Source organism: Eretmochelys imbricata, chromosome 8, assembly GCF_965152235.1.
Source record: "Eretmochelys imbricata isolate rEreImb1 chromosome 8, rEreImb1.hap1, whole genome shotgun sequence".
In the NCBI taxonomy this organism is placed as follows: domain Eukaryota; kingdom Metazoa; phylum Chordata; order Testudines; family Cheloniidae; genus Eretmochelys; species Eretmochelys imbricata.
Window position 1 is genome coordinate 16505201 of NC_135579.1, and position 13556 is coordinate 16518756.

General features: G+C 43.9%; 1 protein-coding gene across 3 annotated transcripts in view; it reads left to right on the top strand.

Annotated features, from left to right (window-relative positions):
- Nucleotides 1-13556, top strand: part of ARHGAP26 (Rho GTPase activating protein 26) — a 317439-nt gene that overhangs the window by 116578 nt on the left and 187305 nt on the right. For all 3 annotated transcript variants that reach the window (XR_013346871.1, XM_077824357.1, XM_077824358.1), the window contains one exon: nt 5028-5106. Coding sequence is in view for 2 of the 3 variants with exons in the window: in XM_077824357.1 (XP_077680483.1) it covers nt 5028-5106 (79 nt within the window). In the remaining variant the exon portion in view is untranslated. The remainder of the gene's footprint in view (nt 1-5027; nt 5107-13556) is intronic.

Genomic DNA, 13556 nt, shown 5'->3' on the forward strand with positions numbered 1-13556 from the left:
CTCTCGCCCCTCCCATATTGTTAAAATGTCTGACTTTGAAGTAAACACCAATGGTTTGTTATCCGCTTAAAGGCAGAGCAAACATCTTTTATCACTTCTTATCCCATGCATGAGAGAATGTGGGGCATGAAAAACCTGTGTTGTCCTTACGAGACCTTATTAGGGGTTCCTGAATAACTATAGTTCTAGCTATAGCTAGTCCTGATTAATTGTTCCAGAATAAGAGCCTCTTACTCAGAAGAGGATTAAGTTAATATGGAGCAAGGCATTCTTCTTCTGAAACAAGAGTGTCTACACAGTTATTCAGGAATAGCTATTTTGCTTTAAATTCATATTCCACCATATCCAAATTAACTCTCAAGTGTAAACAAGTCCTTATTTCCTTGGGAGTCGGGAGTCAATCTTTTCATGAATGAACAATTTCAGTTCCTTATTTTTTTTTAATAGTTTTCGTGGGTAAGATACTGAAATTGTCACATTTTGTTTTTCTCTGTCTCTTACTCACATATCTAACTGAGAAAAGTCGGGTTTTTTTTGTTGTTGTGATCCTTAATGAGGATGTTAGCGTCCCCAGTAGTGGTTTGCCCTTAACTTAAAAACTCGGGTTTAAAAAGAGCACATGCTGTGATCTCTGTCCATCAAGGGAGAGGTTGGTACCAACCTTCCACAGTTCAGAAAGATGTTTCTAGGAAAGGGTTCATCGTCTGCACTCAGCAAATACTGTTAATAATTATCCACCCACTAGGTACTGATTCCACTGTTAAATCCTCTTGTCTACCAGGTACAGAGCTTTGTTCCTTGCTTTGACAGTACTGGGATAGGGTTTAAAGACGTGTTTCTTTGCCAAATGGAGTGAAGCTTCTTCAGTGGTTTCCTCTCCTTTTGAAAATAGAGAAACTTCCAAAGCACTAAGCCTGTGAGTACTGACTGACTCACCGAGGGGATTAACAAAGATAACATACATTCTTTCTGGATTACTTGGGCTGAAACTTGTTGCAAGCCTGAGCAGCCCTTGTCCTCTATGGGGTAAACTGAGACTGGCTTTGTGTCTGTAATAGTCCTTGGTGAATTGTCTATTGGCAACATGATATTTGAGAGAGTGGATTGCAGGGTTTGGGCTTGGTCCTCTGCTGCTTGTTTATAGGTGCCCCAAAGCTGCAGAAAAAGGATCAGAAACATCAATCAGTCTAAAATGGAGTCTCTTAGTAATGTTTTACTGGCTAGCAGAGGCTCTGCTCTTGTCAGATGTCAAATAGACATCATTACAGTCATGCAGCTTTCATTCACCTGTTGAATCATCTCGGAGCAGTGCATGTTGGAAACTCAGGTTCTCACAGCCCTTGCCTGTTACTGGAGATGTAATACCAAAAGGAAGACATGTGGTGTCCTGAACACTCTTCTGACAGCAGCCAGAATAAAGCCTGTGATGTCAGTGTGCTTGTTCTTTTCTTGACTCACGAGCTGTATTTTGCTACAGAGAGCAGTGATCCTTCATATTGAGTTTTGCTGCAGTTCTGGGGCTGGAGCACTTGCCATGTATACAAAGACGAATGTCAGAAGTCCTCTGGTTAAATGGTTTTTGTGAGTGACGACACCCAAATATTCCTGCAAGGAGAGTTCCGACACACTTTTCCGAATGCATTCAGTCTCCTCACCGAGCCTCCTACCATTGCGTGGTTGTATTTTCCCTGTTATCAGGGAAGCTGTACATTTCAGTCACGAAAAGTGAGCTGTAATAATAAAGGGACTGAAAATAACTTGTCAAGGGGAAAACCTCGCACCCTATACACTATCTCAAACATCAAATTCAGAATGAGGCATCATGTTCCCCATAACTTGGCTTTATGAAAGCAGCACAGTAGTTAGACTCTGTTTACTTGTTTTGAATCCCAATGAGGCAGCATGTGACTTGGCTTCACTGATGTTCTTTTGGAAACCTGAACGCACTATACTCGGATATTGATACAGACTTTCAAAGTTGACAGTAACTGGGGCCATCTCAGATAGTTTGCAGTCACTGATTGCAGAAGTATAAATTAGGATTTGTAGGATCACATTAAAAACCAAATCATTAAATTGTATCCTGTTTAAATAAACCTTCATGACACACTCCTACAAATCCCGTTGCCACTCCCTGGTCTTGGCAGCACACTTCATATGTTGCTTCCTCTAATGCAGAATTTCGTCCAAGTTCTTGGGCATGCTAAAAGTTGTCAATCGTGTTGAGGATCCTCATGCTTTTTGTGCACAGTGTTAAACCATGTTTCAACCCTGCAAAGGGAACAGGTAGTCTAAAAAAAAAAAAAGATTTTACAAAGGCAGTGTGGTCCAGTGGATAGAGCCCTGAACTGGGTATCTACAGACCTGATTCTATTCCCAGCCTGCCCCCTGTATAGTGACCTGCTAAACTAGGCTATGCTGCCTTTGAGGAGAGGCAGAGGCAAACCAAGACAAAAGGGATCATTTTAAATTTTTAGAACTTTATAAGGAAAAAACCCAAAATTGTACCTTGAGCATAAATAATATAGAACGTTACCAGACTTACTACTTGTAATAATAAACTATAGCTTACCAACTCATTAACCTTTTATGAGCTTGTACACGCTGAGCAGTTTGTACCAAATGCATTGTTGTTAACCACAACAAAAGAGATTACTTAACAATATACGGTATCATTTCAGAGTATAATTAGCTTTCCTTCTCCTGGCTTCTTTGCTTCTCTTTGGCTTGAAGTGCTCAATGTTTAGATTTGATGTTCTTATGCCTGTACCTCTTTTCACTGAGTTTACCCACAAGCAGGGTTTCTTCACTTACTGGGCCCTCACTGGTCCATCAGGCACCTTTTGAACTGTCAGTAGATATTTAAACAGTCATTCTCTCCGTTCATGCTTCTTGTTTACCTTTTCAGGTTCTGTTTCATCTAACACAGCTTTTTGAGCAATTCTCTTTTTCACCAATTATATTTCCTTTCAGGTTTTTTCCCCTTGATACTCTTTCTCTGGCAGAGCTGTAGATTTTATTTCCCTCTGTTTCCCTTCTCTAATAGTGCCTGCTCACCTACCCAGGTCGTTGTCTTCTTTTTTTAAATTTTCTGCTTCTCCTGACCTGAAACCTTTCCTCCTTCTCACTTCCCAGTCCCCTACTTTTATTCTCCTGTTCTTTTATTTTATCACCTCACCTCCTACCCAGCCTCCAGTTCATCTGCTAGCTCAGCGTCTTGACTCTTCTCTTTCTCTAAGAGCTTTTCCAACTGCTCCTTCGGGTAGATTCTGAACCCCCTTCCTAGCTCAGGCTGCCCTATCCTGGCCCATCTCTCTCCCCAGGACAGCATTCTGTGCTGCAGTAGGTGCTAGCTAGTGCCAGGGTGAGGGTTAATACATATGCATTGGGCAGTTCAGTTCACCCGTGTGTGTTTCCCAATCCCTAAAATGAGATCAATGAGCCCCTTGTTTGTAAAGTAATTTCAGATCTGCAGGAAAAACGTGTTACAGAAGAGCTAGCTATTATTTACAGTGCTTATGTGTTCCAGGATGTAAATTCTCTCTAACTTTTGTGAAAGTGGCTTAGAACTGGATCCCAGTTATGGAAGGCATAAGGCTTCTGTACACTGACGTGCTGTGTTAAGCACTATATCGGAGGTGTTTTTCCTCCTTAGGGTTCTTAACGATATTTGCACCATTCAAGCTGCTTTTTCTATTGCTTTGAGTGGTGTCTTATCAATCTCAGCATAGAGCTGTTGTGATATACTTCAGCTTTGGGGTATGGTTGTGGCCAGATTAAATGGGGAAAGAGGTACTTGTTAAAGTGAATGTGAATAGGGAAAGAAGAGTAAGGAATGAAAAGAGAAAACGGTGTGGGGAAAGGGCGTTTTGCGCTACAGTGAATAGAAAATATGTATATTCCCAAGTGTAAAAGCAATAAGAGGTCTGAACTTTCTACTTTTCATGTTGTTCAAAGATTGTATGAACCTGAGTGATAAAAGTTTAACTTGGGTTGTATTTAAAATATTGGATTTTTTTTTCTTTTTTTTTTTTTTTGTATTTGCAAACAGTGGCAACTGGGGTACAGAATGGAAAAGTTTGTGGATAAATGAGGAACGCCCGGCTAGGCCCTTGTTGATAGTTGTTTATATGAGTTACTGGCAGATCCCGTCTGGTTGCAGTGCCAGCAAATCTCATCAGGATTTATATTAAGCAGTATACAAAATCTTCTTTCACTTTCATCTCTGCCTCCTCCAACGTGGGGAGGAGTAACAGTTCTTAAGTGATCAGCATTTCCCTGTGTTGTTTGGGTGTAGTAGAGGGATGAATCTCCATTGAAACCTACTGGTTGACTTTACTGAATAAAATGAGATTCCCATGCTGGAGAGCAGGCAGCAATCCATGAATTCGAATAAGTAATTAACCCATCACAGCCACTGGTATATAGACACACAGATAATATAAAACAATTTTTTTTAACCTAGGGTATCATTAGAGTGGGTGGGTATAAATTTGGACTATCAGTAGCAATTTGCAGCTATGGAAACTTGTGGAGGTGTTCAGACCTCCAAGTTCAGGGCGCAAGTTTCACTGAAGCTTCATTCCAGTGAAGCCATTGTTATGCAATTGTTGTCTGGTGTTCATGCCAAGGTTATTGTGAACCCTTAATGTCCTTGGATTCATTATTGAAACCTGCTTGCTCCTTGTGTTTTGGGTACCTTCAATAAACTCCACAGCCCATGCTCTGCTGTCAGTTACATCAGTGCAGTAGAAGTGAAGTCAATAGAGTTGTACCAGGCTAGGGGAGAGAAGAATTTGTTGTCAAGTGTCCTATTCCAGTATTATATTAGTTCTCCTGTAAAACATTCAGTCCAGGTCTGAAGCACAGAAGGGATCTTCTTGAACCTTATGTCAAATGTATCTTTCCCTTTTGTCTGGTCCACCTGATGAGATTGATTGATTGATTTTTTTTTTTTATTTTTTTTAAAGTTTTTTTTAATTCCTCTTTTTCTTTTTTCACTTTCAGTGTTTCTTTCTTCTCCACAGGCCTGGTGTGATCACCATGCAAGCACTTTCTGAAGAGGACCGAAAGCTTTGGATGGAAGCTATGGATGGCCGGGAACCGGTAAGAAGGGACAGTAATGAATACTGGTTGAGAAGACTCAAAAGGCTCTTTTGATAGCTCAGTTGTCTGCTGTGAAGCAGTGTGTCATGCTGAATTTGCCAACCTCCATGGGCACTGTATCCATGGGGCAGCTCTCTGGTTCTGGCACGAGACTCCTTTAAAACTCTGGTTAAATATTTGAGGTAATACTCTATCTCCTGTGCTTAAATGGCTTGAAGGCTCTGGCTACCTTTGCTCCAGTGGAACATAGGCTAAACTAGCACAAATAGCTCCCGCGCTGTTGTGTTGTGGTAGCAGGAAAGCACAGCAACAAGATCTAAGGAAGAACATATAGTGTGTGATTCGCAGGGTTTTCTGGGGCCTGCTGTGCTCAGGGGACTTTGCAGTGTTTCAGTAAGAGTCATAGTGCTACACCTCCTCCTTCAGTAGCTCACATCTTGTGATTGTGTTGACTCCTGCTTTGCCAAAGGAGCACAGCAAATGGGTTTCACAAGCAGTGGAGAAGATGGAGGTTTCCCTTGTATGCCACTTCTGCTGGTTAATGTGGAGGAATTTTAATATTGATAATGCATGGGTTTTCTGTTGTAATTTTGATTCTAGCACTACGTGTTACAGCACAGTAATGAACAGTCAAGGTTAGTTCCTATGTAATATAAATACCAATCGGATTTGAGGCCCGAAGTAGAAAATTATTACCTAAGGATTAAAGCAGTGGTTGAGATGAAGCTCGAATTGCATGACTGCAGGTGCTCTTTAAACTCTTGGGCAATATTTTAAGGTTGTGACCCTCACATTTCAAAATGTTCACCATTTAAAAGACACTGTGTTCAAAATTGATAAAGGAAGTGCATAATTAGACTGTAGGTCTCCATTGCCACAGGAAGTCACTGGGGCTTAGAATTTAGCAAGGTTCACAAAGGAATTGGACATTTATGTAGATAACAAGAAGATCTGGAGTTGTTGTCATCAATAGCTATACATTTTGGAAGAGTTTTTGACCTCATGCTTCAGGGTTTAAGTTAGTCTCTGTCTATTTCAGATCAGGATGAGACCATATCTACCCACTGTGGGTGTCTCACAGCTTCCTCCAAAGCATCCGGTGATGGCTGCTGTGAAAGACAGGATATTGATTTAGATGGACCTTGGGTCTGATTCATTAGGGCAATGACTGTATTGGTTGCTTATCTAATGCTGGCTGTGTGTAGAGAAGTGGTGAGTAAGCAAAGGTGAAACATGCCTGTATGCAGCGGGCTGGACACCTGTTGTGACAATTTAGGGGGTGGCTGCAGAGCAAAGGCTAGTTTTGGTCAGGCCAAAACCTGACTCTTGGACTGGTTGCAATGGTTCAAGAAACCAAAAGGCTTAAGTGTATGTGTCCTGGTTACTATTAAAATACGGCATTTCCTCACTGATTCCTGTAAACTCTTCAAGATTTGGAGAAACTGTGATGTTTAATCAGTTACTCAAACATATGAAATACTGATTTTCCCCCCTGCCTCCCCATGGAACTCTGACACTAAAACTGAGTTCTGGGTAGTGCTTAATTGTAGCTACAGACTCCTCATTTCCAGGAACAGTCTCCTGAGGAAGGCTTCATGCATAGAGGGAAAGTTGGCAGGCACCAGAAAGAAATGGGGTTAGTCCAACTGGGTGTATGTGATAATGCTAAAAGCCCAGCACATCCCATCCCTTCCTTTTCCCCCTGAGTTTTTGGGACCCCTTTTTGGTACATGATAGCCAGTCCTTCCCTTTGCTTCTTGTCTAGCTGGAAGCAATCCTATTAAGAAAGTATTTCTATATAATTCAAACCAAGTTCTCTGGCTCCCATATGTGAGCTGTCTTTTCGCTTTTAAATTACAACCCATCTGGTTTCTGCAGTGGCTGCTACAGAAGTGAGATGGTAATATTGCTTCCTCCTCCTAACGGCAATAATAAAAATAGCACACTCAATTAAAAGAGCGAACAAGACATGTACAGTAAAACACATGACATGATCACAAATTGCCCTTCTCTTGTCCTTCTAATCTTCTACTCTCCCTATCCCAACTTCACTGTACCTTTTTGTTGTGAGGATAGCTTCACTGTACCTTGTTGTTTGTGGGATAGCTCAGTGGTTTGAGCATTGGCCTGCTAAACCCAGGGTTGTGAGTTCAATCCTTGAGGAGGCCATTTAGGGATCTGGGGCAAAAATTGAGGATTGGTCCTGCTTCAAGCAGGGGGTTGGACTAGATGACCTCCTGAGGTCCCTTCCAACCCTAACCTTCTATGATTCTATGATATAAGCCCTGTGGTCCTTGAGTTGCTTACACAGATCCATTCACCCAGGTTTCGTCCTGTTGACTGCATCAGGTTTTGCACAGATGGTAGGGTCAGTCTGTTAGGATTACAGGATCGGTGCCACAGATTGTAAACACCTCTGGTCAGTGACCTTGTCTTTTACTTGTTTGTAAAGTGCCACACATGCAAAAAGTGCTATAAAATAGTAAATTATACTGAGTAGCCCAGATTTCATGCTGGGGGCCCTAGTTTTATGTGAACTAATTGAAAACCAGTCCTTCATACTGCCCACTGCACATTTATTTTCTTCCCCGTAATGCCCATCTGTTTAGGTGGCTTGCTAGTGTAGTACAGTGGTTTTCAAACTTTTTTTCTGGGGACCAAGCTGAAGAAAATTGTTGATGCCTGTGACCCAGTGGAGCTGGAGATGAGGGGTTTGGGGTGTGTGTGGGGGCTCAGGGCTGGGGCAGAGGGTTGGGGTATGGGGGTGAGGGCTGTGGGGTGGGGACAGGAATGAGGGATTCAGGGTGTAGGAAGAGGTTCAGGGCTGGGGCAGGGAGTTGAGGTGCAGGGAGGGGGGTCAGGGCTGGGGGTGCAGGCTGAGCAGTGGGGCCAGGGATGAGGGGTTTGGTGTGTAAGAGGGGGCTCTGGCTGGAGGGGGGTGTCAGGGCTGGGGCAGGGGATTGCAGCCCGGGATTGCGGCCCAGAGTTGGAGCGCGGACGTACCTCTGGTGGCTCCCGGTCAGAGGTGCAGCCAGGGTGCAGAGGCAGGCTTCCCACCTGTCCTGGCACCGCGGACTGCGCTGCGTCCTGGAAGTGGCCAGCAGCAGGTCTGGCTCCTAGGTGGAGGCACGCAAGCAGCTCTGCGCAGCTCTCGCCCGCAGGCACCACCTCTCTTCCCCCGGAAGCCGGCCAATGGGAGTGTAGAGCCAGTGCTCGGGGCAGGGGCAGCACGCAGAGCCCCATGGTCCCCCTGATTAGAAGCCGGACCCGCTGCTGGCTGCTTCTGGGGTGAAGCATGGTGTCAGAAAAGGTAGGCACTGGCCTGCCTTAGCTGGGCAGCACCGCCGACGGGACTTTAAACGTCCCAGTCGGCAGTGCTGACCAGAGCAAGGCGACTCAGCGCCTTACATGCTGTGACCCACGGTTTGAAAAACACTGGTTTAGTACATCTAGCCATGCAGGTTATCGTTTTGGAGATGCAACGACTGATGGATGTTTATAGCACTTTGAACTGGCCATCCGTGTACACCACTGGCACTCTCGCCTACTGAAGCATCGTGCAGAATTGCAGTCATAAGGCATTAGTGATGAAAGCTCTGTAAGTTGGTGGATAAGGCAGATTCCTTGTCCTTGATCCACCTCCTCCCCGTCTCTAAAGTTACAGGAAATTGGGTTGTAAATTTGTTTTGTGTGGTTTTGTCTTGACACCAGGATGTCAGTTGTTAGGTTTACCCCACAAAGTTTGCTTTGCACAATAAGTAAGTTTAACCCCTAGACTCCCAGAACTATGCATTGTGATTCTTTTTTTTTCTTACTTTATTTTTCTGTCCTAGAAAAGAAGCTGATCTCACTTCCAGTGTTTTCTTGCTTGAAAAAAATTGATAGTGTTGGATATAATTCCATGAACAAATTTAGAAGCCCAGTGTGTAACAATATTAAAATGGATTCAGTTGGATTTTTTTTAATTGCACTTACTTTAAAACTAAAAACCAATGCAGTGCTACTATTTAACCAGGACTAAATATGGAATGTGAGTTATTAGCCAAGATATTTTAACAAATTCGAAAAGATTTACCATACCTTCAGTGCTAAGAGCAAGTCAGATAGATATGACTTTAGCTTCCTATTAGCTTTCACTAGTGTAATTAGTTGTACTAAAAATCACAAGTTTCCTTTGATTTATAGCATTCAATGGAGCTAGAAACAAAGGAAGTCTTCGTCTCAACACAGAACATTTAAACTGGCTTTTTGTTAATTTTTTCAGCATTAAAATTTATTAGTCTCCCCGCCCCGCAAGTCAAATATTGAAATGTATGTATTGGGGGAGCTAGTGCTTCTTCTTTATACTGAATCAAGGATAAAATGTTTGTTCTCATAAAGGTGACTGGTAAGTTGTGGGATTAAAAGAGGCATAAATTAGGCTGTTTGCTTTGTGGCAGAGAACAGAACAAGATAAGTATTTTAGTAAGAGTGGGGCTTTCCTTGCCAAGTCTGCACCGAGCATGCCAGCCAGAGGAGAGATCATAGGGTCAGTGTTACCTTGTTACTGCTTTCCAAAACACTAGTGATCAGAGCCCTGAAGATCATCTTCATATAAACACATCCTGAAATGTGGCACAACTTTCCTGAAGTGTTTGGAACTTGAGGTGTTAAAATCTATTTGTCAAGAAAAATGAGTGTAGTTGTAGCTGTGTCGGTCACAGGATATTAGAGAGACAAGGTGGCTGAGGTAATATATTTTAGTGGACCGACTTCTGGTGGTGAGAGAGACCAGCTTTTGAGCCATGCAGAGCTCTTCTTCAGGTCTGGGGAAGGTACTCCAAGTGTCACAGCAAAATGCCAGGTGGAACATATTGTTTAGCATTGTGCTGTGATGCTCAGAGCACCTTTCCCACAGCTGAAGAAGAACTCTGTGTGACTTGAAAGCTTGCCTCTCTCACCATCAGAAGTTGGTCCAATAAAAGATATTACTTCACCCACCTTGTCTCTTAAAACAAACAAAAAAATAGCTTAGTCCATAAGTCACATCCTGGCTGAGCTATATTAACTCATTGCATGGCCTTGACCAGTTTATAGCTACAAAACTGTGTTGTTTAAAGGGGAATGTAACATCCTGGAATTCTAGGGGACAAAATATGGTACAGGAAGATCTGAGCAGCTCTGTCTTAGTAGGTAAATGGTAATTGCCCTTCCAAAAAAACAAAAAAGAAGTGGGAGAGCAAATAAAACACTGAGATACTTTTATATTGATCATTTCGGGTAGAAGTCACTTCTTGGAACTGGTTGTCATTGCTGTAAACCGAAATAGGCCATCTCCTTGGTTATGCTGAGGCAATCCGTGCCAATCCTTGCTTTGTGTTCTTCCTAGTGTTGAAGAAGAAATTAAATGAAGTTACAAAAACAGGACTGAAATGAAGTTACAAAAACAGGACTTTCTTGTCCATTTTTTCCCTTTTGTTTTTCTTTCTGTTTAATTCCTTAATATAGTTTACCAGCTTGGGTGGGCAAGGACGGTGTCTGCATTCTGAGAAACCCCTAGCATGCTTTTAGGCACTCTTTATTAATTAATTAATAAATCCATAACGCAATGAATGAAAACTAGTGATAAACTAACATCAAAAGGTTCTCCGGTTCCATTCTGACAACCTTCCAAAAGTTCACCAGGATAACTCGTGGAGAGAATTAATAATAGACGTTAGGGCCCGATTTTTCCAAAGGGCAGCCTCCCCCACTGTATTATTTGCTGTGTTCTGAGCACTTCTGGTTGCTTTGTTCAGGTTCCTAAACAGGCACAGAGCTCTTGTGGAAAATCCGGCCCCATTTGTCAGTGCTGAGAACTTTAGAAAGCTCAGTCGTGGTTAGGGTTGAACTAACGGAGGCCCACAGTCTATTCCATCCATTCAAATCTAACCCATACTGAACTTTTTGTTTGATCTTCCGGGATTATTAGATTCCCATTTTGGATTAATTTTTTTTTTGAAGTTGCTCCGTGCACCTGACCTTAATAACTACAGCCTGCTGCTCTGAGATTATAGTGAATCCACTGTCAATAGCCAAATGGCATAAGGAGTTTCAACAGTCCTCAGCATGCCACTTCAATGCATGGATAAATTGCTTGATCTGGGCATACACACACACACACGTACGCCTATGCTGCAATCAGAGGTGATTGCCGGTCATGTAGACACCCCCTGCTACCTTTAATCTAGCTAGTGTGGCTAAAAGTAGCAGTGAAGGTGTGGTGGCAAGGGCTTCAGCATTAGCTGAACAGCATACCTGGAACTCTGGCTATTTACTCAAGTTCCTAGCCCATTGCAACATCTGTGTTGCTTCATCTTCGCTGCTATTTTTAGCCGCACTAGTTAGATTAAAGCTAGCACAGTTGTGCCTACCTGAGCGGCAGTCACACCTCCAACTGCAGTGTAGACCTACCCGGAGCCTCAGTTCGGTAGCTGCTGAGCTGCACGAAAAACTTGCAATCTGTTAGTGAGCATGTGGTCTCTGCCAGTGCCAGATCCGGCAAGGTGCTGACAGCCCTCAAATTTCGTGAAGTCAGTGGGAGCCGAGAGCACTAGGCACCTTAAAGGGACCACATAAGGCTTGATTTTTTCCGAGATGCTGAGCCACCTGCAGCTCTACAGAAGCAGACTCATATTTAGCATGTAGCATAATTTTCCTCCTGAAATCTGTTTCAAAGGACCCACTAAAAGTGTATATAAGATCCATTCTGGTCTTTGCAAAGTGACTCTGCTTGTGCTATCTGCTCCTCCTACAGACTCCTTTGTAACCCTCGAAGCCATGCACTGGTGTTGTCTTCTGACAGCCCTGTTAAATGGCATCTCACTCTGCTAATACAGCTGTTGTTCTGGCCCTAAGAGAAAGCTCTGCTTTTATTGTTAAGGTCATACACACTCTTATTTACCTGCATATGTGGTTAGGCTATAGATGGAGAAGATGGTTAACAATCCCAGGAATGTAAGTAGCCTGCCTAGCACAGAACTCTGTTCCTTTTGAGCTTGCTCTTTCCAGAACCAGAAGAGCAAAAGACTATACAAACGTCTGCCAGTCTTACGTACAGTATGCAACAGGATGCTCTGCCGCTAAGACTACAGCAGCTGGATGCCACGTTGCTCTCGCAGTGTTTGGAAGGAAAGGCCAGTAGAGGAGGCAGGGGCTGAAATGCTGTGGGAGGGGTTCTCCACCAGGAAAAACACAAAATGGAGAGGAAGAAAAGATTTGGGTGTGGTGAATTGCCATGTAGGCTGTTGTCCACTAGATGGCAAGCTGAGACCAACAGGCTCATTGCACTTGTGTCTGGAGGTAAAGGAGAGCTGGGATCTCCAGCAGAGCAACTGGCCTGTTGCCATTCCCCTGTTCTCAGTGGCTTATAACTCAGCTATATAAAAGGTGGGGTGGAAAAAGTGCCCTGCGCCAAAACCTGGTAATCTAGTGGCCACGCAGGATACCCTAGAGTTAATCGCTGGGATCTCCCCCCCAGGCCAGAAGTGTCTTGGCATGCTGTGAGAGGCAGTGTGCCCAGCTGTGAGAGGGAAGGGGGTGGAGGTGTGGGGGGTGGGTGGAGAAAGGAAGGGAGAAAGAGTGTCTCACTTCACCCTGCACCAGTCTCAGTCCCTCCAGCTGCTTGCATGTGGCAGGTCTTCCAGCGCAGTGTTTTTATTTTTTTGGAGTGGACTTATGAGGCGGAGACATTGTTGAGCAGCAAGGAGTGGTTGCCCCCTCCCTCAGCCCCTTCAGCACGACAGCAGCAGCTGAAGGAGAATCCTGACTTTCTCTCTGAGCACTGTGCAGCAATAATGTCCTGACTTCCAGGGGGGCAGCAGAGAACCAGAAGCTCGCAGTGGTGCCAAGTACAGAGTAACCGAGTACACAGCCGTGTCCCTTTTCCTCTTCCCTTCCTCCCCACCCACTTAGTTTTGTTCCTTCTTCCCAACTGTGCTAGTTTTGCTCCCGTCCCTGCCCCTTTAAGCCATACCACCTAAACTCTTCAAACCTCTTCTGGTCTTCCCCTTTCCCTGCTGTTCCAGCTAATCTCATTGCCTCCAAACAGCAGCAGTTCAAGTCCATCTTCTGCAGCTTGGATGCCAGAAGTCACCGCTCTCGTCCCTACCCCCCCCCCCCCCCCAAAAAAAAAAAGTCAAACTGCAGCACACCACTCCTGACGAAAACATTGTTTTGGTCTCTTCCCTCCTGCTGTCAGGTTAAAGGAGCTGCTGGCATTTTTAAAGCCAGGTAGCATTTTTGAAGTAAACCGAATGGAGACGAAAATCGTCTAAACCACAACCCCCTTCCCATTTTCAGTATTTATCTATTTTCCCCTCCTCCTCCCTCTCTCTGTTTCCTTTTCCTCACACCATTCCCTCTTGCATGTGAATATGCTCTAGTCTGGGGCAGGGGGGGGTGTCACGGAGTCCCTGGGCAATGCTCTGGAA